Source organism: Heterocephalus glaber, unplaced genomic scaffold (assembly GCF_053883595.1).
Source record: "Heterocephalus glaber isolate CG9 unplaced genomic scaffold, H.glaber_assembly_v1.0 deba00000470, whole genome shotgun sequence".
Lineage (NCBI taxonomy): Eukaryota > Metazoa > Chordata > Mammalia > Rodentia > Bathyergidae > Heterocephalus > Heterocephalus glaber.
Window position 1 is genome coordinate 3,634,946 of NW_028258145.1, and position 25,359 is coordinate 3,660,304.

Consider the following 25,359-nt stretch of genomic DNA (forward strand, 5'->3'; position numbering starts at 1 on the left):
ATGTGTGTGGTGGCTGAAGGCATCCTGTTGCAGAGTGGGGAGAAGAGAACCAGCGTTTAGTGTCCTGAGATCCTTCTGGTGGTATTGAAAGGCTGACTGTCTTCCACAGTTACCAGCAGACATCTCTCAGTCTTTCAAAGCAGTGACCATATGACATTATTGGTTGTTAAAAAGCCAGTACAACTTTGATGGGAATTAAGAAACTGTTCTTTCTTGTGATGCTTTAATGAGCAGGCAGCCCCAGCTGGGGATCAGTGGAGGGGGTTTGTGTTGTATCCTTATTTCCCACTGGTGAACTGGCCCACCTGGGTCCTGTTGCTTTGGAAGGAGAAAGTGTGGCTAAATGTGGACAAGAGCCTGGAGTGCATTATCCAGCGGGTAGACAAGCTGTTGCAGAAGGAGCGTCTGCATGGTGAGAGCTGTGAGGACGTCTTCCCCTATGCGGGCAGCTGCACCAGCAAGAAAGGTAACGGCAACAGCCATGCCTACTGGATCAGACCAGAAGACCCCTTCTGCGATGCCCCCTCCTCACCATGCCCTTCCTCCATGCCCACCGCTGCATGCCATCCTCATCCAAGCACACGTGCGTATGCATCTCTGCTTCCCATGCTGCCTCTACCTCATACTATGTCATATCCATTTGTCCATGCCTCTGAGTCCAGGCAGACTGCAGGGAGGGCTGGCAGGCCAAGTGGGGTGACTCAGGTCATGGAGCAGGAGGATGGGAGCCCCCATCCCGCCATTGTCCCCTGTGCAGCTGGAGCCCATGTGTGAATCTACGTTTCCACAAAGGCAGACTTTCAGGGCCCTCTAAGGTCCCACTGCCAAGGCTGTGCAGGCAGGGTTCCTGGCCTTTTCAGGTTTGTAAACAAACCCAAGAACCCAAAGGAAGTGAGGATGCAGATCCCTGCAGTATGGTGCTCCTTGCATCAGGAACTGTTGGGATGGAGGGAAAGGTGAGTCTTGCAACAACCCTACTGGATGAGGGATATGAGCAGGCCCCAAAGACTTGCCCAAAGCCAGTCGTCATTAGCTGGGCATGTTCTTACCTGTGGGAGCCTTGTCGCTTAGAGACATAACTCAGTCAGATACCTGGGTCTCAGGAGGACTGCGTTTCTTCTGTTCAGCACCACCCTTCCAGGGAGGCCTTCAGGAGGTGGTAGGACAGTGCCATGAAACAGTATGTTTCAGAGCAGCCTTCTCTCTGCAGAGACACAGGGCATACTCAGAGCCTGCCCTGCAGTATCCTTAAGAGCTGGGGGCTGCATGCTTTCTAAGCAAGTGGATCCTGAGTCCTGGCCTTGTGAGTGCTACCCACCTTTTCCTGCAAGAGCTGGAGAGGGTTTGGGGCCAGGGGCCTCTCCTTGGGGAGCTATGAGCCATCTTTAAGTAAGGCCAAGATGCACCAGGGTCAGGGCCTTTAAATTCTCAGCTGGTCAACTCCCATCCATGGCAGAATCGTGCTCCTTTGTTGGAGCCTCTTGATAGACCCTTTTTCGTGTATGAGGTGGCCATCACCTCTGTGGCTCCTGCAGTCTGTTTCCAGGGAACTGTCCCATCGAGCCCGTTTCCATGGTTTTCATGTCACATAATGTAACGTTATGTCATGTCCCCAGACTGGCCAGTTCACTGAGCTGCCTGTCTCTGCTGTGTTCTTTTTTTAAAAAAAAAATGTAAATTGTTTCTTTTTAAAGTTTTCTGAAAGTTTATTTCTCTGTAATATTTAATATTGTTTGTAGGGGCTGGGGGTGTAGCTCAGATGTGTGTGTGTGTGTGTGTGTGTGTGTGTGTGTGTGTGTGTCTTATTTGTAAGTTTTAAGTTTTTCTGCAAGTATGAAAAGTAATTTATTGGAGTTTTTTAAATTTAGGAGCTAGTTTTTGTAATCAGATGTGCTGCATATCCATAACTTGCATGTCATTTTCTTGTAGGCACTTCTTGTATTGTTTACATATAGACCCATTCAAATTCAGTTTCCCAATTATTTAAGTGATGTTCATTTGTGTTATTTAAGGTTTGACACATAATCTGTATGCCATCAGCATCAGCTCTGTTGTAGTCATGGGCACATGAAGCATGCATGAGGGAGCCTCCCTCTGCTGGTCAGTACTCAGAAGTGTAAGAGCTCACACACCACTGAAGAACTATTCATTGTCCCTAGCTAGATATCTCTAGCGCAGCCAGGAAACCATTCACGCCCCCCTGTGACCAGGAGGACAGGAAGAACCCAGGAGCTGTTTTGGTGACTCCCTTGTCTGCATGCCAGAGCTTGGCTCCATGGGACTGTCATTCCATTCCAGGTTAGGGAGTGGTCATCTTGGGCACGAGCAGGTTGTGTTCACACCGACTTATTTATTAAATGCACACAACTGTGCTCCTGAAAGCCTCATCACTTTTCCTTCCATTCTCTGCCTGTCTGGGTCCTTGGTTTTCCTGCCTTACTGCTCATTGTCCTGAGAACCAGGCAGGACCTTGCCTGGCATAGGGGACCCCCTGGGACCAAGCCCCAAGGAGGGCACCGAGAAGTCCTGGCCAACTGGAACCACCGGGACCCACACACTGCTCTTCCCTCCATGTTTCTCCACCAGTGCCTCACACCCTCCCTGGACCCCCTCTGCCCAGTACACCACTGTTGCCACTGGGGTGTGGCGGCTTCCATCACCTTCCTCACACATACAATGTACTTCTTATTCTCACACCCAAGAGTCATTTGGACCCCAGCCCAGATTTTTGTTAACCTGTGTCTGTGGATGCACCCCAGGTTCAGGTGCCCCCGAGATCAGGCTGAAATTTATATGTGCACACAGAGAAAGTCCACAGTGGTCATCAGATCTCAGGGGACTCCATGACTCAAGACAAGTTAGAGGCTACTAGTCTGGGAGTACCAGAATGACCCCTTCTCTCTCCTCTTTGGTTAGAAGATGAATTTAGCAAGTGAACTTGGACCCAGATGAAGCAACAGAAATGGTCCTGGCCCTGCTCTTTAGGGTCACCCTGGAAGCTCCCAACATAGACTCCTAGACCTTGCTTCCCATTCATAGATGTGGAATCCTGGAGGAGGGGATCTGAGGAGGCAGACATGTGTGTTTCTCCAGGTCCTAAGGATTCTTACTAGCAGGACACAGGCTCAGAGTCACTCCCAACTCTTCCCTCCCCGCTGGGCTCCTCTATTAGCTAGGTGGTCGCAGGGTACTTGGGCTCTGACAGAGAAGTCGAGCTCTGCACCTTAAGGTCCTTGCATTTTCTATTCCTGTAGGCCATGTCCAAATATGATTAGAGAATGAGGACCTCTTGCCGCCTCCTTTATTCCAATCCAGGCTGTAAACAGCTCCCTAAAGCTGGTTCTGGCTGGTCTTGGGATTCCAAAACTACCTGTTTCAGTACCCTGAAGACATCCCTTAACTGACAGGCTCAGACAAAATGTAAAGTAAATTTTTACCCCTGTGATTCCTTCTCAAACTTCTTGTCTCTCAGATGGCACTCCAGTAACTAGCAATTTTAGAGTTTTTAAGGAAAATGAACTGAAGTAAGTGACCTAGTTGTGGCTAAGTAGAAGTGAAATGTATTCTTTGAAGACCAGGAAGGGAGTCCTAACTGGAGCCTTCCCCCAAGCTATACAACTTCTACATTTAGTTAAGTCTTAAAGCCTAGTCTAGGGTTCATTACTGAGTCTTAGCATAGCAGTCTCAGTGGTCCGTCTTGAACCCAGGCCTGCCGAGTACATCAGAGCTGCAGCCCCACTGGGGATTTGCTGGCCAGCCCCTCTCATTTGATGTCGTGAGCTAACGTGGGCTCCATCATTGCCATGCCATTGATGTGGGTGCTTTGTGTGTGGCATGTATCACATTGTACTGTTGGATCCCTCATCCTGGAGAACATTTTATGTTGGAACATTAGCAACATGAATGTCAACGCTGATGAATCAGTGTCATGCACAGTACTGAGAGGGCTCCACTGCCTTGGAGCTGCCTGGTGCTTTTGTGAGACTTTGGGGACAGAGGCCCCCACCCTCTTCTCCACATGGTTAGCACCTTACTGAGAGCTGCTGCTGCAGCTCCCATAAGAGGGATTGCTGTGTTTGAACTGTGTCTGCTCCTTAACATCCCTATCGCCCTCCATTTCTGTGCAGATTGCAGCCCTCCTCCTGAAGCACCCAGCCCAGGTACGTGATTTCTGTTCCAGGCTCCGCTGACGTCTTGGTAATACTCGGGCAGCATTTGTAGCTAATTTACCCAAGATGATCATCTGTTCCCATGGCTGGGAAAAAATTTTAGGACTTCTTTGTTGTGAGGTTTGTGACTTCTTTGTTTGTGAGAGACCAGGTGGACTAAGGGAATTGTGGCCTGAAGCAGAATACCATGTGGTTTGGGTTTGTTTTGTTCGCTCTCTCTCTCTTTCTCTCCCAACTTTTACATCCTAAAACCTTTTCAGATGATTAGTGTTCAAGCGTGTGTGGGGCTTACTCAAGTGGGTAAGCTCCACATTTGTGAATACTTCCTGTGCATTAACCTACCCTGAGAGCAAAGCCCTGAAGACAGTCAGATAATACACTTGATCTTAGCCAAAAGGCTGAGAAGCGATAACAGTCAGATAATAAGAATCCACCTGAAGCCCATGGCATTTGTAATCACGTAGCATCTTCTCTTCAGAGTCTGGATGGAGCTCTGAAATTCCTACCAGCCATGGCAGTGGGGCTCAGTTGGAATTAGCAGTGGAATCTTCTTCCCGCATTTGCATGTAGAACCCAGTGTTTATGGTTCTAGTTCAGGAGTTGCCAAACTGCAGTGCTGAGCTAGATCCTGTCCTTAGTCTGCTCCAGCAAATATTATTTTATGGGAAAATAGTCATGCTCACCTGTTCACAGATCCTGGGTGGCTGCTTTTGTGTGGCAGTACCAGAGTTAGTTGTGACAGAGACCCTGTGACCTTCAGAGCCTGAGATATTTACTCTCAACTCTTTACAGAAAATGTGTGCCAACCCCTGACCTAGTTCATAATGAGCTTCCTGGATATGGCTTGTGGTTCTCCCCAAGTGTGCATGTGCCCTAAATAATATGGCTTGTTTGTTTTTTCTTAAACTCCAAAAACCAGCTATGTGATTAGTCTGATGACTGCATGTTGCTGAGTGGATAGCAGTGTAAGATGGCAGCACCCCTGCCTTCTATCTATAGTATAGCACACCAGCTGTGGCAGGAGTCACCGAGCCATTCCTGTCAGGTCTGCTCACAGAGCACTGTGATTCTCACGGCACCTGCTGAAACAACCCCAGAATCCCATTTGGAGCCAGCTTTTCCGCTGGCTAATCTGACCAGACACATCACACTCAGTTTTCCTCAGCCCTCACTGTTTCTTTTCCCAAAAAGTCAGTGTAGCCTTGGGCAGGTCTCGGTCCCTAGTCTCCTCCTCCAAGGTCACTGAGCCTTGGGGGATGCACAGATAGTTAACCTTGGTCTCTTCTTCCCCATTTTCTTGCCCAGGGCAGGCCTTACCTCTGCCTTTGTCTGTCCCTAGGCTCCCTGTCCTCCTCAGCTGTCCTCCACTGCAGGCCACAGCCCGCAGGCAGTGTGAGTACAATGTGAGGACCAGGAGAGAAGGCAGCAGGGAGTCCACCCCACTGAAGCTTGGGGACTTCTCTCCACTTGGAGTTTCCTGACATTGGTAGAGCCAAAAGGAAGTCAGCACACATTTAGCGTCTCGCTTGTCAGACTCTACTTGTTTTATGTCAACTGTGTCATTTCCAGAAGCACTGCTAGCTTTTCCACAGTTGATATCAAATGTACTAAAATGGTCCCATCAGGAGATCCTGTACAGCTGTATTTAAGTATTTAGAGTGGCTTAAAACACTCTTTCCCTCACTCTGTTCCTCTCATACTAATGAGAAAAAAAATGTAGAGTGTGGATTTTTTTTTTTTTTTTTTTTTTTTGCGGTACCGGGGATTGAACTCAGGATCTTGTGCTTACGAGGCAGGTGCAGCACCTCTGAGCTAAATCCCTGGCCCTGTAGAGTGTGGATTTGAAAGAGCCCTTTAAAGTCAAAGTCAGCAAATGGTACAGGTTGGCAACTGGATAAGGAGCTTGTCCTAAAGAGTGGATCACCTACATTCCTTGGGACATTGCTTAGTTGAACTGATTGTTTTAGTAGCAAGACTTTCTCGCCAAAGGAAACAGATTGGAAACACTTCACCAGCACCAGCATCCTGGATGCCTTTGCTTGACCAGGGCCTGGGAATAAATCATGTTACTGCCCCTGAAATTCATCTTATTTACAATCATTTTTATTATGAGTTTCTCCTCAGATTGGAAAAATGCATTACTTTTCCTCCCCAGCAGACACAGGCTGACCTACTAGAAAATAGCATGGAGCTTGGAGTCAGTCAGACAAGTACAGATGCAGTTCTCTGTGTGTGTCTGGGAAGACCCAGCCTCACTGGGCCTGTTTTTCGCCTGTAGATTCAGTGAGGAAAGAGCTCAAAATTAGAATTGCTGAAGGCACTGGTAAACAGTGACTGATGGCCTGTGGGACTCGAGCCCCTCTCCAGGCAGACATCACTCTAATCTCCCTACCACCTTTCCCAGGACATTTTCATCTTTGCAGCCATTCTTCCTATACTCCAGTTTTGTTTTTGTTTTTCTTTTTTTTTTCTGATTTATCAAAACGATCATTCTGACACAAATTTTATTTATTGAGAACTGGGCAAAGTGAGAAAGTTGTATGGAAATGGCTTGGCTGAGTTAAATAAGACTACAGTACTTGCATATTCTGATCATTTTCAGCCTAAGTAATCATGATTTATGTATTAACTGGATATATGTATTAACTGTAAAAGCCAAATAAAATTGGCAACAGGTGCTGTAAGTACATTTACTTCTTAGTGAAGAATTGTTTTAGTGACTGCCTAGCCTACTCTTCTCTAGACTGTTTTGCTAGTAAAACCCCATGGCATTTTGCCCACTTTTGATAGGTACTGAATGTAATTGTCAGGCCTTCACCAGAGTTCTTCAGTAAAACAGAAACTTGGTCTCTGAGAATTGTGGGGGACAAAGAAGTTAGGCAGTTATGTGGCGCTGTGCCCTATCTTCCTGAAGAGGCCCCGTGTGGCTCTGGGGTCGAGGCCTCCCTCAGTGGCACCAGCCCAGGAGTCACATTTTCCACTTCTTGGTCCAGCATTCTTTGTCACCATGACTTATTTGCTAAGACCTTTCTGCTGTAGACTTTCTAAATTTAAGCCTGAGTTTTTCCATTACATATATAAATCTTCTTCTGCATACAGTGTGCCTAGGTCGTTTCCAACCTTTGAGCTGTTACACGTACTGCATCCCATCAACTGGATCCCAAGCATAGCCATTTTCCTTTGCCTATTCCAGGCACTCCCCCATATTGGTTTCCCAGTCGTGGGTTGACCGTACAGTTGTGACAGCAGAGCCAGGCTCTCTTCTCTCCTCACAGGTCACCCTCTGGCAGTATGGTACCATGGTCCAGGGCCCCCTGTGACTCAACACCCATCCTGAGTGTGTGTGTCACCAGCCTGGAGCCGGGTTTGGGGTGGTGGGCTCCCAAGCAGGGATGAGCTAATGCCTATTTCTGGGCTCAGTGACCTGTTAAAAATGTAATGGATGGGGCCACAAATTTAGCTCAGTGGCACCATGCCTGCCTTGTAACCTTGAGGTCCTGAGTTTGATCCCTGGTACTGAGAAAAAAAGTAAAGGATGAAGGCATAGCTTCTCTTTTAAATGCCTTCTAAATAGAAAGGGGAAAAGAGCCAAAGCCAAAGATACCTCTCACCCTGTTTTTCTCCCCTGAGGTTTTATTTTGAAAAGTTGTTTTGGTAAAGGGTCCAAATTTCCTTATATTTCTAAAAGAAAAGTAAGCTAGAAATAGTTGGCATCAGGTAGCAAGGTGGCACTGGAGAGGGAGTGTAGAAGAAGGGGACACACGGACAGCATGGAAAGTGAGAAATTAGCACAGCAGTCCACAAGGCTGGCAGCGGCAGAGTGGATCCTGTGCTCCAGAAGGGCAAGGCCCGTGCTTCCTACTGGCTCAGGAGAAGGGAGGCAACAGAGGCCCTCTCACGGTGGCCTTCTTTGCCCAGCTGGAGGAGCCTTGTACTGTGGAGGGCAATTGGCCTCTGCAGATAGAATCATTCTCTGGCCTTGTCATAACTTTCAAAGCCTTCTGCTGTCTTCCTGAACAGGCAGAATGCTGAGTATGAAGATGGGGCTCCCCGTAGTTTTGGAAGACCCAGGCCTGTGCCAGGGACACCCAAGTAGCGCTCATGTTTGGGGCTAATGGGGAAACTGTGGCTGGAGGATTGGGTCCTGGCAGACCTGGGGCCAGTTCTGGGACAGGGTGGGCCAGGCAGGGTCAGTAGATGCAGAAGGGGGGAGGTGTAGGGGGAAGGGGAGAACAGGATGGCTAGGCAGTGGGTGACTTGCTGACTTAGTAGAACCTAGTGCCTAAACCCTTTCTTTCTATTCACAACGACTCCCTCACTTGTGCCCAGGTGAATGGAGTGAGGCCCTTTACCCCCTGTTGACCACCCTCACTGACTGTGTGGCCATGATGAGCGACAAGGCCAAGAAGGCCATGGTCTTCCTGCTCATGCAGGACAGCGCCCCCACCATCGCCTCCTACCTGAGCCTGCAGTACCGCCGCGACGTGGTCTTCTGCCAAACCGTAAGCCCTTGGGGGACCATGAGGGTGGCTGCAGACACCTCCTACTTCAGAAGAAAGAGGCTTGGGGCCCTTGCCCACTCCCTTCATGTGTACAAAGCACAGGTGGTCATTCTGCATCCTGCCTGTTATTTTGAAGTTTACTTTATAGAGAAGCTAGATTTCAAATGGGGGCGAGAGTACAAATTCATTTCCCCCAAAGAGGTGGCACAGTTAGGCTCTGCACTGCGCTAAGGAGGCAGTGTGCACAAAGGCCTCTTGGCTACCTTTTTTCAAAGACACAACAGGTACCTTAGTTCTGTGGCTCATTACAGAACTCCATTTTGAAGATTTCTGTTACCTTTAGTGAAAAGTTGAATGTCGCAAGTCGGAAGTCACCAGTAATGGAGTTAGTAAAGCATACAGTGCTACCGGCTTGGGCTGGTTCTCTGCAGGTCCTGCCCTGGCCTGCCAGCTTGTTCCATTGCACAGAATTCCTCCTATTGTACCTAACTCCGGCTTCAGCCAGAGCTAGTGTGCAGCTTGAGTAGATAGCCTTGCACTGTGAGGAATTATTCTAGAATTCCAGAAGGTTCTAGCCCAGGAATAATGCTGAGCAGGTCAGGTCAGAAGCTCGGCCCAAACCAAGCCCACCTTTGAGAGTGAGAGCACAGCAAGCCCAGAGTGTTCTGTGTCCTTCCTGTGGCCTCTGCCCACTGCAGCCCCAGAGCCAGAGTGCCCATGTTCTCCATCCCCACACTGAACCCCCAGGATGCAAGAGGTACTGCTGATCCCCCTCTAAGCAGCAGTACTCAGGGATGAGGCCACTGCCCACACTGTCTGCCCCCTGCCTCTGCAGCTGACGGCCCTCATTTGTGGCTTCATCATCAAGCTGCGGAACTGCCTGCACGACGACGGCTTCCTGCGGCAACTCTACACCATTGGGCTGCTTGCCCAGTTTGAGAGCCTGCTGAGCACCTACGGTGAGAGCCTGCCTGATCGCCAGCCCTCCCTCTCCGCTTCTAACATGAGTGCAGACACCACCAGTGTGTAATGAGCACCCAGAGTCTGTGTGCTACACACGCAGCTCTTCCCCTTGTGGCTGCCATTCTTTGCTGCGTATCTTGAAGAGCTTCCTAGTGGAGGATGGCTGGTGATTGTCTAACCAGGCACTTCGGTAAGGGATTTGGGTTGTTTCTGAATTGATTCTACTGAACTTTTTGTGCAATGACCCTGCACACAGAAGGTACTTGTGAGCGGGGAGGAAGAGTCACTGGGTCAAAGGAAAGAATGTTTTAAAATGTAACAGCTGTTTCCAGACTGCTGCCTAGAGAGGCTGTGTCTTCTTGCCAGCCTTGTTTCCAGTTTATTTCTTGTGAAAGAGTGAAATTGGACCATTGTTAAAGATATTTGTCAGCCTTGGCATTCTAGGACATAGAGTTGATGTCCCGCCCTCTGTGGCAGAAGGGTGTGAGCACAGCAGAGCTGCCCGGTGGTTCTCATCTCAGTCTTGAAAAGCTGGCATTGCTTTCTGTCCTTGTGCATTTCTGTTTCCTTTCTGCAGTGGGTCCAGGGCTTGATGTGGAAGGGCTGAGAAGGCTGGCACCTGCTTCCACTGGTTGCCTGTATGATACAGGTGTGGGGTGACAGCAGCATTTGGGGCTCAAGAGCCTGACCCCACTGCACCCCTCCAGTCTGCACCATGCATGGAGAGAGGAGCAAGGCCCTCCTCTGACAGCCTCCTTCCCTCTCTATGTGCAGGTGAGGAGCTGGCCATGCTGGAGGACATGAGCCTTGGAATCATGGATTTGCGGAATGTGACCTTCAAAGTCACACAGGCTACTTCCAATGCGTCCACTGACATGCTGCCTGTCATCACAGGAAATCGGTAGAAAATCTGCGCACCAGAGCAGTTCTTCATTTGTGTCAGCTTAATGGGGTGTACTCTTCTTTTTTATTTTTACTCCTTTTCATTCTGTTGAAAACACTTGCTGCAGCCCCTACTGTAATTCCACCCCTGAAAGGTCCAACTGGGGTTTGGGTGTCACAGAGCCTGAGGGTGGCCTTGGGGCTGGAACCTTGGCCCACGCTGCCTTCAGTGTCTGGCTCACACTGCCCTTCCTGTCTCACTTTCCTGCAGTGATGGGTTTAATGTGCGGATCCCCCTGCCAGGCCCACTCTTTGACGCCCTGCCCCGAGAGATCCAGAGCGGCATGCTGCTGCGTGTGCAGCCCGTCCTCTTCAACGTGGGCATCAATGAGCAGCAGACCCTGGCTGAGAGGTGCGTGGCCTGCATCGCAGGGTGCTGAGTGGCCATGGGCATGGTGTGGGTATGCTCGCTCGCACCTCTTGGCCTTTTGCTGTGCAGGCTTTGTCACCTGCCTCCCAGAGATGGTTCGGCACAGCCATCTCAGCATTGCTGCCCACACAGAAATGCCCCAGGCACAGGCTCTGTTCTCAGAGACTCAGGCTGGTGGGGAGAGAGGGAGATGGGTGCTGTGATGGAGAGAAATGCAAGATTTAGGGGTCCTGAGCAGGGATGCCTAGTGTGGCCTGAGAGGGTCTGCAATGGTGGCCACAGGGGATGTGGGAAGTGGGTTATTTTTATTGTCTAAAAAAAATTTTTTTTGTGGTGCTCAGGATTGAACCTAGAGCCTCCCACATGCTAGGCAAATGATCTACCCCTGAGTGACACCCTTAGTCCCTAAAGTGGGCTTTGTAGTATGAGTAGGAGTGAGCCAGATGAGAGAGGAGGAGAGCCTGGGTGTCCCAGGCCAGGAAGACTGAACAGAGGCCAGTGTTGGGAGAAACTGAGTGAGGACTGGGGCCATCAGGATCCAGGCGGGGGTTGGGAGGCAGGGCAGCATGGCCTCACGGGTGCAGCCAAGAGTCAGCCCTTGATCCTAAAGGCTTGTGCCACATCAGCTCCTGTGGGATTGCTTGGCATGCAGCAGAGAGGAGTCGTGTGCAATGCGTGGGGGGCAGCGTGAAAGGGCCAAGCCTTCTATGAGTACATGAAAATCTGTCCTGCATATCATTCGCACTCATGTGCTCTGTATTTGGGTATAAACCGTATCTTAAAGTTCCTGCTGTGAAGGGAATGGGTCTCCAGCATGAGGGCCTCTGGCCCCAGTGGCCCCTGTGTGTGGGCCCTGAGGAGAGGCTGTGGTTGCTGCAAGTGTGGAAGAGCTTTGGAGAGGGCAGAGCATCATTGACTCACCTGTCCTGCAGGCCATGTCACTGGCTGTGGGCCCAAAGGCTGTGAGGGGAACACACGGTGAGGAGGTTGCTGGAGAGAGACCGGGACAGAGGCCCTGCCCTGTGTTGGGGTAGTGTGGGGGGTAGATGTTGAGAAGGGGCCAGGAGAACGAGGTGGCAAGGGGTGAAGGGCAGGGTTTGGTCTCCAGCCGGGCGCGGGACCAGGAGGACCCGGAGGAGGCTTGAATTCCAGCAGGTTGCAGGGCCCTCTGAGAGGAGCAGAGCATGAGGTGTGGAGGTATCCTGGGGGGCAGAGGGAGAGTGGCATCTCCACATCCTGTAGCTGTTGAGCAGCTGTGGAAGGGCAGAGGCAGGCAGAGCGTGATGGAAGAGGAGCCACAGTGGGGGAGGGGTTGGGCTTTTTTCCTCCTAGCACACAGGAGAGCTGGGTTTGCTACTCAGATCATGCAGAGGGAGAAACCAGGTCCAAGACAGTGTCACCCCTAAAGGAACAAGCTCCCAGAGGAAGAGTGAGTCCTGCCCCCAAGGGACATCATAGGACTATAAAGATGCTGATGCCGGCTGGGCATGGCAGCAGACACCTGTAACCCCAGCTACTTGGGAGCCTGAGGCAAGAGAATGGAGAGATGGAGCCCAGCCTGGGCAACTTAGGAAGAATAAAATGTCTCAGAATAAAGTGAAATCACAAAGGTTAGAGGTGGAGGTCAGTGTTAGAGCACTTGGCCGGCAAGTGGCATATGCATGGCTGTGGTTCAGTGCCCAGCACCACAAAACAGTGACAGAAAGCGGCTGATGCCAAGGGAGGTCATGCAGCAGGGAAGCGGAGGCCTGGGTGGGGACCAGTTCTCAGACTGCAGAGTCTGCATTGTTTAGTAACCGCCTTCCCCGCAGGTGGCTTATGCACCTCCTCCCTCAGGTACCTGGCACAAAACCCTTGCAGTCTACAAGGCAGAGCGAGGGCCTTAGGCAGCCTAGGGGGACAGTGGCCAGTGTTGTCTGTTCAATAGGTAGGGGACTTTAGATTTTAGTCCAGGGCCACTGCCGTTCCCTCTCCTCAGTACCTTGGAGACAGGAGGACACTGGTGCTCTGAACTGTGTAGCTGTATGTGGGAGTTCCTATGTAGCGCTACTCAGGCCTTTCGGTCTCTGGGTCTGGCATGCACCTTGCTCTGAAAATGCCTTAGGTGCATCTGTCATTCTGCGTGGTTGCTGCCCACGAAGTGCATTTAAGCTAGTCCCAGCACTGTAGAGATGGCTTCATACTCAGCAGGGGAAAGTGGCTTAACATTTAGACGTCCATAATAAATGTCTTAAAGATTCACCATTGTTAGCTCTCCTGCAACTCTGTGTCAGGAAAGTGGCACAAGCTGACTAACAGTGTTACCTTACCCCTCCCAGGTTTGGGGATACATCTTTACAAGAAGTCATCAATGTGGAGAGCTTGGTGCGGTTAAATTCCTACTTTGAGCAGTTTAAGGAAGTTTTGCCTGAGGATTGTAAGTATTCCTCCACTCACAGTGGGTTCACCTGCTTGTCCTCTTGTCACTTTGGATGTTCTGCTTGCCCTGCTGCCAAGCGTACATGTGTGCACATGGTTACATGTGCACATGTGAGCCGTCCCTTCCCTTACACACACACACACACATACACACACAGCAACCTGGCTTGAGCCCCACCCCACTTATTTTATGAGCTGCCTGTGCATCTTCCTCCATGGTACTTGGAATGGAAATGTTGGGAAGATCTCCTTGCTAGGTGTTTGGGGCAAGAGGGCCCTTGTTGTGTCCTCTGGAGGTCACAGCAGTTGTTCCACTGATGCATGGCTGGCTGTGCCCAATGAAAATGCTACAGACTGGGCGCTGGAAGACATAGAACTCAGGGAGGAGCCCCGAGTACACGGCACAGCCTTTGCTGGTGCATGCTTCTGAGTGCAGCACAGTACATTCACTGAGCACCTGCCCTCTGTAAAGTGTGACAGGACAGGGGGTCAGTGAGACCTTGGCCCTGCCTGGAGACCTGTCCACCCTGAAGTTGGCTGGGATGGGGGCCCAATGGGCTCTAGAGAGGGAGGAGAGTGTGCTGGGTGGGTTCCTCTGCCTTCTCTTGGAAGGTGCAGAGGATCTTAGCATTAGAACTGGTGGCAAAAACATTAGTTCCGTGAGCATCTGTGGGTCATAGGTAGGGTAGGCACTGGGCTGAGTACCCTGCACATATTTCAAATCCCACAACATCCTGCAAGGTGGGGTTAGTGCCCATGTGCAAATGGGGAAGGGGTTGCTTGGATGGTGGAGGAAGCTGTCCTGTTAGGGGAGGGACTATGGCCCAGGGTCTTAGGGCCAGACAGGTTTCTTGTTGGCAGTGCTCAGTTGAGAAGAGGGGGTGGTTGGCTGTTTTTTCCAGGCTCACCCAGCAGAGCATGCTGGTTGGGCTGGAGGAGGGGACACAGGCTACTGATAGCCCAGGGGAGGCTGTGAGACATCAGCTGAGATGTCTCTCTCACCTAGTGCCGATCTGGGCAGAGCAGGCAGGAGAGCCACCCCTGTAGTGGCTCCTGGGAGTGAGGGATAGATGTTATCATCTCCTGGCCTGGAATGCTGTAGAGAGAGCAGGGCCAGCTGTGTACTCCTAGGTGTGGCTGGGGTTCCCCTGGAGGAGGCTAAGCTCTCCAGATCCCCTGAGGTTGCCAGGCCCTTGGTGGTTGAGAACTTGTGCCCAAGGCCCTGCATCCCTGGCAGGGGCTTGTCCTCACTGCCTCCCACTGCCTCCCTTGGCATGAATACTTACAAGAAGCTTTGTGGTGGTTTGGTGTCCACTGTCCACCCCATGGAAAGAGCTGGAAGGGGATGAAGTGACTGCCCTTTGGAGGTGACACTGATGTGGCAGTGATCTAAATTAAGGACTCACCACCTTAGTAGCCTGTCCAGTTGCTAAATGCTTCCCTCCCTACTTGGCTCTAAACCTGCGTGCTCAGGCGGCTCCCACAGTCTTGCATGCCATGTCTTGGGTGTGGCTCCCTTCCAGGTCTACCTCGGTCCCGGAGTCAGACCTGCCTGCCAGAGCTGCTGCGGTTTCTGGGTCAGAACGTCCACGCCCGGAAGAATAAGAACGTGGACATTCTCTGGCAAGCTGCTGAGGTACTGGTTCTAGTGAGGAGAAGCTTGTGGCTCGCCTGCGGCCAGCCAGCCTAACAAAAATAATGATAAATCAAAATCTCAGGGTAGAGGCAGCAGATTTCCTCAGGGCACCCGAGAAGTCACCAGAAATGATCAGAGACTCGGGAAGGTGCTGAGTCCTGCCTGGACCCTAGTAAACTTGACAGTCTGTCCTTGGGTGACTTGGCAGGCTGATGGCAGCTGTCAGCTTCAGGAGCCTGCCTGCATAGTTGACACTAGCTGAAACTTACTGCCCACAGCAGTTGGAAATAGGTCCAAAGAGAGACCTTGGTGGCCTTCAAACCAGCTCGGACAATCCTTCCTGCCCTTTTGGTCTCTTTGTTTCCCTGAGTTACTTTCATAGCAGACAGAGCCTGAGAATCCGAGCACTTTCTCGCTCTCCCTGATGAGGGGATGCACTTAATTCACATCCACAGCAGGATGACCTTTTCTGTGCTTGGAGTTGGGGGCCCCACTGGCCTTCATCCCCTGCCTGGCCCAAGCACAGGTGATGGAGGAGGCACACGCAGCTGGCACAGCTTTGTCCAGGTAGCAAGTGGGTGCGCTATCTTAGCTTCCCTGAGCAGCTCAGCCCATGGGGCACTGTCCTTGATGTTAGCAAGTGCTTCTCTACTTTGCAGTCTCTTCCCAGCACAGGCATTCTCAGCCATCCCATTCCAGTGCTTGGTGGCTCTTCCTCTGTCAGACATCACTCTTTTTGCATGCCCTCCACACTATGGATTGCTGCCAGCCATGGCTACTCTTACCTATCAATGGCACTCCAAGAAGTAGACATTCTCCTCTCCGTATAATCTCTTCTGTACCCCTCCACATGCCCCAGCAATATGACTCCATGGCATGGAAAATGCAAGATGACTTGTTCTGGCCCTCTTCCCCTCTCTGCCCAGGCTGCCCTTTGAGTCTTTAATAACAGCAGAATGTGTTTTGAAAGTGCCAAGTGACAGAAGCTTTAGTGGGGTTCACTGGCCTCACTTTTCAAGTATTCTTGCTTTGGGATCTCATGTGGCATGCTTTTTCAAGCTGGGCCCAGCTACAGGATGGGAGGCAGGGACAGGGCAGAGGAGCACTCCTAACATTATTTCTTTCTTTCTTTCTTTCTTTTTTTTTTTTGGTACCAGGGATCTAACTTGGGACCTTGCACTTGCAAGGCAGGTGGCAGAACCACTGAGCTAAATCCCCATCAACATTATTTCATTTTGAGGGGGAGTGCTAAACATGTGACTAACTGCACTGCATGCCTACTATGATAGCCTCTGTCACAATGCCTTTGTGAACTTCAAAGGTGGAGCAAAGCTTTCTCGCAGAGTCCAGAGGGTGGCACAGCCAGACCCTGGGATGGTGCCCTTTAGTCCTGTGACTTGTGTTCCCAGCAGAACCTCAAGGCGTAGAAGCATAGATTCAGAGGTGCAAGACTCAGAGACCTTGGATGGGCATATTGTCCACTGAACTGTGGGCATCCCTGGGAGCAGGTGGGTGTGGCAACAGTGCCAGGCCACCTGGGTACCGTGTGTCCCAGAGCCTCTCCTTCTCTGGGTCAGCGAGGAGCAGTGACACCAGGCAGGCTGGGCCTGGGAGGAGAGCGTCCCTTAGACAAGGCACTGATGATGGGGGTGAAGGCAAGTTTCCTGGGCTACAGGTCCCCCAAGGGCTGGGTCTTTAGGTGGCTTGGTTTCCATTACAGCTCAGCAGGATACAGAGTGGGGAGGAAGGCAGAGCCAAGCTGGGCCTGGGCATGGAGTTCCTGCCCCATGTGCCCGGCAGGCCTGTGGGAAGCTGTCTCCCTGTGAAACCCCTTCCTAAGCACAGTGTGTTTCCCACTGGTAGATCTGCCGCCGCCTTAACGGGGTCCGGTTCACCAGCTGCAAGAGTGCCAAGGACCGCACAGCCATGTCGGTGACACTGGAGCAGTGCCTGATCCTGCAGCATGAGCACGGCATGGCCCCACAGGTCTTCACCCAGGCCCTGGAGTGCATGCGCAGGTGAGTGCCACTGCCCGCCGCCGCTGCTGCTCTCCTGCCCGTGTAAACTGCAGATGAGCTGGTGCAGGCAGAGCCAGGTACCCAAGCCCAGGCTCAGCGTAATCAGTGCTGGCCCTGTCCAATTCAGGGGAGCATCTGACAAGCAAGGGAGAGCTAGCAGTCTTTACAAGCAGGATTGTGCTGAAACATAGTGCAGCAGGCCTGCAGGGGGCAGGCAGTAAATGGGGAGCTACCCAGTGTCCTCAGGCCACCTGCCTGCTGGGGGTGGGGCTGAGTCCACACCAGAAGTTTCCTAGCGGATGCACACTGCACACGGTGTGCATTTCCAAACTTGAGTGAAATGCGTCTGCAGGTTGCACCGGTTTGCTCTGCTTCCTCTCTAGCAAAGGACATGGTTTGCTGTTATGAGCAGTGTCCAGCGGGTGTCTCATGGTGATAGTTGTCAGTGTCCCTTGGCCACCTCACCCTAATGATGTCCTGATTCTGAGGCAGCAGGTGTGTTTGCAGAATAAAACCCAGAACTCCAGCTGTCCACTGTTGATCGATGGCTTGTTTCAAGCACTGCTGGCAGCCCCTACCTCACATACCAAAAGAAAGGATAAGAAACCTAGTTTTCCTGTCTCCTTCAATGTAGTCACCAATGCTGTTAAAGTCTCGTTTCCAACAGTCACATCTACTGAATGTCTGTTTCATTTGTCCTCTCACCAAATTCTTTGAAGTGTTCAATTCTCTTATCCTTTCTGTATGTTTCTGCCACTTGACCTTCTCACAGTAATGCACGAAAGTGATGCATGAGCTCCTGCCTCTTGATAGCAGTGTTTTGTAAAAGTGGTATCATTTCTGTCCCTGGTTTGTCTCTCTGAGTTAATCTAAACCTCTCTGTTGAAGTTCTTCCTCCCTCCATCCCTTTGGCCTGAGCAGTGGTGACTCAAGCATCCTGCTCTTGGGCATTAAGGGCTGCCCTTAGGGACCCCCACCCTGCAGGCTCCACGTCCACTGTGACCCTGGCCTTAGGTGGGCATGTGTGCACCTAGCAAGCTGCGCAGTGGGGAGAGGGGCCTTGTTGTGGTTGGGGAAGCAAGGATCAAAACTGGATGTGATCTGGTCAGCATTAAAGGACCTAAGTGAGGCCTCCTGCTCTCTGTCTGGTTTTGAGCTCCTGAACAATTTCAGCAAAAACAGTAACTCATTCTGACCACATCTGAGCTCTAGGCTCTCAGAGTCATGGGTAAAGTGGCTCTGGAGAGAGATCCAGTGTAAGTGCAGGGCCATTCACCTGCCCGCTTCTAGCTCAAAGGGGCTCGATGTGTAGGCCAGCTTTTTTGTTGTTTTGAGGGAAGGATTTTGTTTGCTTTGTTTTGAGGTGTTTTGTGCTGGGGATGGAAACCAGGGCCTCAAGCATGTTAAGCACACACTATACCGCTGAGCTGCATTCCCAGCCCAGAATAGCTATTACAATGATTATGACACACACAGCACTCTTTATAACTTTAATCATGTAAGTAATTGATATTCCTAGTGGGAAAACTAGAAAATATAGATAAGCTCCTACACTAGTTCTTCTCTCTCCCTTCCTCCCTCCCTCCCTCTCTCTCTCTCCTTCCCCCTCTCTCTCTCTCCGTCCCTCCCTCCCTCCTTTAACACATACATGCAACCCTCTTCAGATGAATCCTCTATTCCTGCAATTACGGAGCGATGTCAGTGCTTGGCACGTATTCTTTCAGAGGCACGTACATACCATACTTAGTCCATCCACGCATCGGTTAACGAGTGCCTGAGTAATACACAAAACACATACACACAAATGCACTTGTAGGTACCATTCTGCCATTGTTTTAGCCTACTTTTCCCATTTAGCTATTTTGAGTGTTTCAGACTAATAAATATAGGCCTTATTATTTTTAACACATCATACTTTTCTGTTTCATTGAGTATCAAATTGTGGCATATGATTTTTGACCATTTTAATCAATGGTGAGTGAATATCCTTAGATATTTTCCTACCTACATTTGCCAGAGTGATTTCTTAGGTTACAAAGCATACACCTTTGTCAGGCTTTGTAGCCATTTTAATGTAAATTAGAAAATCACCCTCCTGGCTGCAGTGCCCACCCGCCACCCTCCACTGGACTTCCAAGCTTATTGGAGAAGACAGATCCTTAATCCACTGCGGGCCCCAGGCGGCTGGGGCAGCAGCCAGCACCTGCAGTCCCCCGAGACCCCTGAGTAGGCAACATGAGTGTCGCCAGTCCCTGAGTGCAGGAAGACCTTGTGGTTCCCTTGCTTTCTCTCTTTATCTGACCAGGTGGAAAACCAAGCAGGCACGCGGGCGGCACAGGGTAGGACAAAGCTGACACCCCAACTCCTGGAGGTGCAGGGGAGCAGTGACTGAATGTTCAGCAACCAGCTTGCTCCAAAAAAGCTCTGATCTGTAGTATTTGGCAATTTCTGGAGCTTAAATACTCCACCAGGGCTCATTCCCAGCCCCCAGGGTGGCACCACCTCTCTGGGACGAGACACGTGAGCCAACTCCAGCACACTGGTGACAGCTTGGAAAGTGTCCCTTCTCAACAGACCAGCAGGGTCACCCAGAGCTCCCAGGTTCCCTGGCCCTCCTGCCTGCCCATCTCCAGTGGGTCCTACATAGCCTCCTGGGACCTGGGAGTCCTGTGACCTCTGACTGCACGTCACTGTCACTACCTGTGAACATGGATGAGGCTGCAGAGTCGGGTGGTCCCAGGACCATCTCAGTGCATTTCTTTCTTTCTGCCTTTCCTTTTTTTTGTTGGGGGGGTGGGTGCTGGGGACTGAACTCAGGGCCTTGTGCGTGCTCACCACAGGCTCTGCCTCTGAGTGCACCCGGCCCAAGGACATTTAGTGCCCAAAGAGGGAGAAAGCTGGAATGCCCAGTGTGGGATTGTGGGGCCACCTTACAGAACAGTATTTTGTTGGGTACACCATTGCTCAGGCCCTGCCACTGCTCAACCTGAGGCCCACAGCCGTCCAGGGAGGGGTCTGCACCGGGCTGGTCCCTGGGGTAAATGGTTTTCGTTTGTGTGGTGAATCAAGAGGCAGCTTGGCCACCTCGGTGTGGCAGCCCCGCTTGGGCATCTGTGAGAAGGTCAAACCCATGGTTCTTCATGTTCAGCTTGCTTCTCCAAGATACCCGGCTGCAGCATGCGGGGCCGGTGGGCGGTGTGGGGCTCTGCTTGGCCAGCTGAGAGACAGTGAACATGGAAAACCATTCTCCAATCTACATATGTTTATTTGCAGTGGACTGCAGTATTTTTTCTTATTTTCACTTCTCTTTCTCTCCTTTTTTTCCTGTGACTGTGCTGGTTTTGTTTTGGTCTTCTTTCACACCCTTCTCTGCATACCATTTTTTCTTTCTTTTGTGGCTTCATTCCATTTTTTTTTATCTTATCTTTTGGTTCTCTTCCTTTTTTCTCCATACTTTTGGATAAAATCCATCGCATGTCTCTTTTTTCTTTCTTTCCTTTCCTTTTTTCTTTTCCTTTCCCCCACACTTTTTCCTTTTCACAGCATTGGAACACGGGAGGTAGTCACCCAGAAGAACTTGAGCGGCCTGGTGCCCATCCGAGACTTAAGGCTAGACCCCAGCCTCCTCTGTTCCATTCCTTTATTAGCTCTGAGCCCCAATTTACTGATTGTGTGGCTCTTTCTGAGCATAGCATACCTGGTGACCAAATTGCGTTGCAAATGAGTATCATTCTGAAAAATTAATGAGTCACAAGAAAAAACAAAAGTGCCCGAATATGTCCAGCCACCGTGTACCTAACTGAACAGAAGGAAGGTGTCAAAGCGTGGTCTGCCAAGAAATGTCTCATGCCTTACAGTTTGACGTTTTGTTCTTCTGAACTGTAAATACCTGCCAAATTATTTCGCCAAGAGGACTTGTTCATTTCAATCATGTAGCGTCTTCAGTGCTTGTAACATGTTCTTTCCTTATGTGCCCTGTTACCACTTTATTTAGCTGGCCTGGAATGATTTGTACCAAATCTCTTACCTTCTGATGTAAAGCTATTTACTACCTGTACATCTCATGTGCCCTGTTTCCAAGAGAAGGGAATTCTGTCTAAAAAGAATTTGTATATTTGATACTTTAAGTGTACTGCTCACTTTACCCTTCCATTTTAAAGAAAAGATGAAAAAGGATATGCGCTTTATAACTGACTCAGATCAACCTATTTAATAGGACATGTACTTTCTGCTTTCATTTTAAAGCATAGTCCCTGGATTACAGTAGCAAACAGTTTGCAGAATCATACCATTTCCTTGCTTATTTATTTCCAGTTGAGGATGCCACAGCTATGAATAGAGTTGCACATTGTATCAAGTCAGGCACATAAAGATAACATACTGCACATGACTGTAGATTTAACTCCAAGGGTCATTATACTGATTCACACTGATTCCAGGAATTAATGTACATTATAACAAAAGGACATTAAGTTATAGCCATTTATTTTTCTTAAAAATAGCATTTTTCATGTAAAAAAATACATCTGTAATTCCAGATTAAAGTCCAGACATCCCTGTCTTACTAATCACATATAGTTAATGATGAAGAACAGCAACAACAACAAAAAAGTCAAAGAACAATTACCAAAAAATGAGGCTTAGCTTTTGGGTAGTTGTGATACATATAACCGTGAGAGATAATTCCTAATATTATAACTCTTCATTTGAACATGGTGATGTCCCTAACACAGGATGACTTGTAACCTTAGCATTCATATGTGGCAGAATAAGGGCTGGGGATTTAGCTCAGTGGTTCAGCCGCCTGCCTCGCAAGCAGAAGGTCCATCCCCAGTACCCAAAAAAAAGAAACTTTAACACATATGTGGTGGAATAATTGTATGCCCGTAAAGGTGACCAAATAAACCAGGGGAAATTCTGCACACCCTGAATAAGAATCAGTGGCTTCTGTACGCCTCTCAGGTCATATTATGTTCTGCTTCTGTTTTCTATCTCTTAACTGGCTCCCCATACACTATATTCTTATGAAGTGGATTTCTTTTCACCAGTCAAAAAAAATGAATGAATTAGAGAATCTGGCTTTTCCAGAATCCCGTCACCCACATGCACACAAGCCCAGTTTACCACAAAGTCTGACCTCTCCATTTTCTAAGACTTCCAGAGCTTACCCACAGCTCTCTCCAACTTGGCATCATTGCAGAGCAGGGCTTTTAGGAATCCTAGAGGTAGTCAGCAATGACAAATGCCAAGCTGAAACTGTCAGTTCTCCAGTAAGGCCATCCTTCTCACACCCCAGGGACTCCTTCTCACTAGGCCCCTCTGGCACCACAGGACCCCTGGGCAGGTATCACCACCTGCTATCCCTGTTGCTGAGTGCCCTGGTCTCTTTAGAGCAGACTTTCAGTAGAGAATCTCTCCCTGATGGCCAGCTGACTGTGCCCTAGATCATGCCCTCTTTCACTCCGAGGTGCGTACTTCAACTCTTGGGGACCATTTTGTTTGCCTCATTTGAAAAAATAAAACCCACAGCCTCTGCTCTAGGTGACAAGTTCCTGATGCCCGTGGTAGTGGCAATTCCTGCACATGCCCACCTCCATGGGGGTGGTGGCCAGGCAGAGACCATGCATGGATGAGGGAGGCCATCTCCTCCCCTCCCAAAGCCCCTGGGTGCCCTGTGGTGCTGGCCAGGGCTCCCTCTCAGGACCCCACCACACAGCAGAGGGAAGCTGTGTGGAGTCAGCGGAGCCCTCCTGAGGGCTCCTCCAGGTCATTGTGGCCCAATTCGCACCTGTCATGGTGCCAGCAATGCCTTCCTGTCCTGTGTGAGCTGGCCATTGGGTTGAGAGAAATGGAACAGAAGGACAAGAGGACCAGGCCCTTCATTTCTCTGTTCCAGGGGCTGGGCAAAGGCCGTGCACTGATCCGTTCCTCTAGTCAGTACAGGCAGCAGGCGGCCTTTCGTTTCCTTTTTAAAAAATATCTGAGAAAAGAAGCTCAGCATGCAGGCCCTTTATGCTGAATTTTAATGGGCTTTAGCTCATGAAACAAGGGCAGATGCATATTCAGAATCTTGTCTGCTTTAGCGAGAAACAGACAGAATACAGCAGGCAGGAGATGGTTCATGGAAGGGGAGTCTCGATGTTTGGTGCTGAAGCAGTTTTAGTATGAAGGCATCGTTGATGTCATCCACCCTAGCTTCAGCATGAAGACGGCTGTCTGAGGTTGGAGAATCCTGCTCAGGAGTATTTCCTAGTCAGTTCTTAATTAGTGTGATGCTCACTGTTGACTGCCCAGGTTGTTTCAAGTGGAGATCTTGAAACAATGGCACATTGTCCCTCCGCAAAGCAACTCCCTGGCCTGCTATAGGGGGCCGAGACCCTGAGGCCTCCAGATGGGCTCCAGGGTAGGAGAGCCCCACCAGAAAAGGAAACCCAGAGGCCCCTTTAAAGTTTGGTGTTGTTCAGGGACTGTGTTTGAATTTCTGTTTCAAAAATGGATGTCCTTGAAAAATAATTTTGATATAATAAAAATATGATCAGATCACCTTAGAATAACTGAATCTCTCTTGCTGGCCTCCTCAGCAGCAGAAGCCAAGGACCACCAGAGCACCTTCTCACCTCTGTAGATCTGGCCCCAAGCCAAGTGACACCTCTTGGAAACCCACATTTCACTCAGGGGCAGCATGGAGGCTGTAGCCAGATTTTGTAAATGCCAGCATTTGGGAGAAACAATTCAATTTAGAAAATAAATTTGAAGTGTAATCTTGATAGTTTCATGCAGTCAGCTAAACCAGGTATCAGCTCCTTTCATATGGAAATACAAATTATTCTTCCTCCCTCTTCATGGGAGTTTGGCAGGCCCTAGTGATGGTTGCTTCTGAGAAGTTTGCACATTTCTGTATAGAGAAGCCATATCTGAAACAGTCGTTCATGTAAGCGCTTCCAAAGAGTGTGTATAGGAACCTATATTTTCTGCTTTAAATATAATTATATTTTTATCTGACCACTGAATGTTTGACATGTTTGACCCTGCTCATGCGGCCTAGGTGTTCAGCTCAGGCGACACATCCAGGTGTGGGTGGAAGGCTCTGGGACAAGAAGGCATCTGAGCCACTACATTTGTTCTGAGCCAGGTGGATATTTTGCTCAGCTACCTGAGCTTATCTTTTGAATAAAAATCTCTGTCTTACCATAAAGTATTTCACATGTTCTTGATAATGGGACTGTCGTTTTCACTTGGAAAGGCTTGAGCAGTTGCCAGTGACATTTTTAAGATGCATGATATAATGGTCTTCATACAATTCAAAATGTTTTTTAAAATTACTGTTTCTGGGTAACTGCAAATTTCACGTCTCATAAGGGGGATTTTTATACAGAACTTGATAACTAGATGAGTTCACTGCTGGTCTTAGAATAGTACACAAATACCAAGTTACACTGTGCTGTGGGAAGGCATTTGTATTCAAAATCACATTTGCCTGTATATTTTGGCTATACTAGAACATTTCCCAGAGAACTCCTTGGAGGCTCCCACTGAGAATGTGAGGCCCACCTGCCTGCTCATCCTCCTGGGTATCATGTGTTTTGCCTCTGGGTTGCCATGACAACCACCATCACCTGCAGAGGGGGGTGATGTGCTAGTGAGTTCTCTAGGGAAGGGCACCTGTGGGCTGTCACTGGCTCGGTGGCATTTGTGCAAGAGGTGGCCCTAATGAGGGCAGTCCACCTAGAGGAGACCACCGTGGGCTCACTCCTTTACAGTGCCCTGAGAGTCAGGTAGACAGTGCCTGGGCCTGAGGGATTGCTTTGCACCCAGAACAGCTGTCCCCTAAGTGGAGATGGAATCAGAACCGCCTCCTCAGCCACATGGCTTTTCTACTTACCAAATTCTGCAAGGAAAATCTGCGTTTTGAGTTTGATGTATTAGTGCTCGCTGTATACAAAAATACAGCTACTTTAAACAGTAAGAGTAATAATATTTCTCTTTCCACTAATTTGCTATGTCGCAGAACCTTTGAGCCACAAGTTATGATAGAACCTGAAATAACTATATTGGAGATAAATGAAATCATCAGCTTAAAGAAATGCACTTCCACTTAGGTACAGCACCGCTTTTGGAACTCCCAAGCACACGGCCCCATACGGCTTGTTTCATCTTTGTGCTTCTTACTTGCTTGTTTAGAAACCCACCATTCTATGTGTGTATTTGTTGTAAATGAGTCCTGCACTCGTTTAAATGAATCATTTTTAATGGTATGAAAATAATCAGTTCATTTCATCTTAGTTTAAGTCTTTTCTTTTTTTTCCTTTTTTACCGCTGTCATTTCTTGTGCTTGTTTTTT

The 25,359-nt window shown here is 49.6% G+C and overlaps 1 protein-coding gene and 1 pseudogene across 12 annotated transcripts in view; one reads left to right on the plus strand and one right to left on the minus strand.

Annotated features, from left to right (window-relative positions):
• The window catches only part of Inpp4a (inositol polyphosphate-4-phosphatase type I A), a 124,463-nt gene that overhangs the window by 96,550 nt on the left and 2,554 nt on the right, over positions 1 to 25,359 (plus strand). For 4 of the 12 annotated variants that reach the window (XM_021258045.2, XM_021258048.2, XM_087203392.1 and 1 more), the window contains 10 exons: positions 328 to 583; positions 4,128 to 4,160; positions 8,499 to 8,671; positions 9,507 to 9,630; positions 10,409 to 10,535; positions 10,788 to 10,928; positions 13,265 to 13,362; positions 14,888 to 15,000; positions 16,864 to 17,018; positions 20,562 to 25,359. In XM_021258045.2, coding sequence (XP_021113704.1) covers positions 328 to 583; positions 4,128 to 4,160; positions 8,499 to 8,671; positions 9,507 to 9,630; positions 10,409 to 10,535; positions 10,788 to 10,928; positions 13,265 to 13,362; positions 14,888 to 15,000; positions 16,864 to 17,018; positions 20,562 to 20,742 — 1,401 coding nt within the window. In that variant the 3' untranslated portion in view covers positions 20,743 to 25,359. The remainder of the gene's footprint in view (positions 1 to 327; positions 584 to 4,127; positions 4,161 to 8,498; positions 8,672 to 9,506; positions 9,631 to 10,408; positions 10,536 to 10,787; positions 10,929 to 13,264; positions 13,363 to 14,887; positions 15,001 to 16,863; positions 17,019 to 20,561) is intronic. The other 8 variants (XM_021258050.2, XM_004844404.3, XM_004844407.4 and 5 more) reach the window with 6 other exon arrangements.
• On the minus strand, positions 4,442 to 4,579 carry LOC147829749 (U2 spliceosomal RNA; annotated as a pseudogene).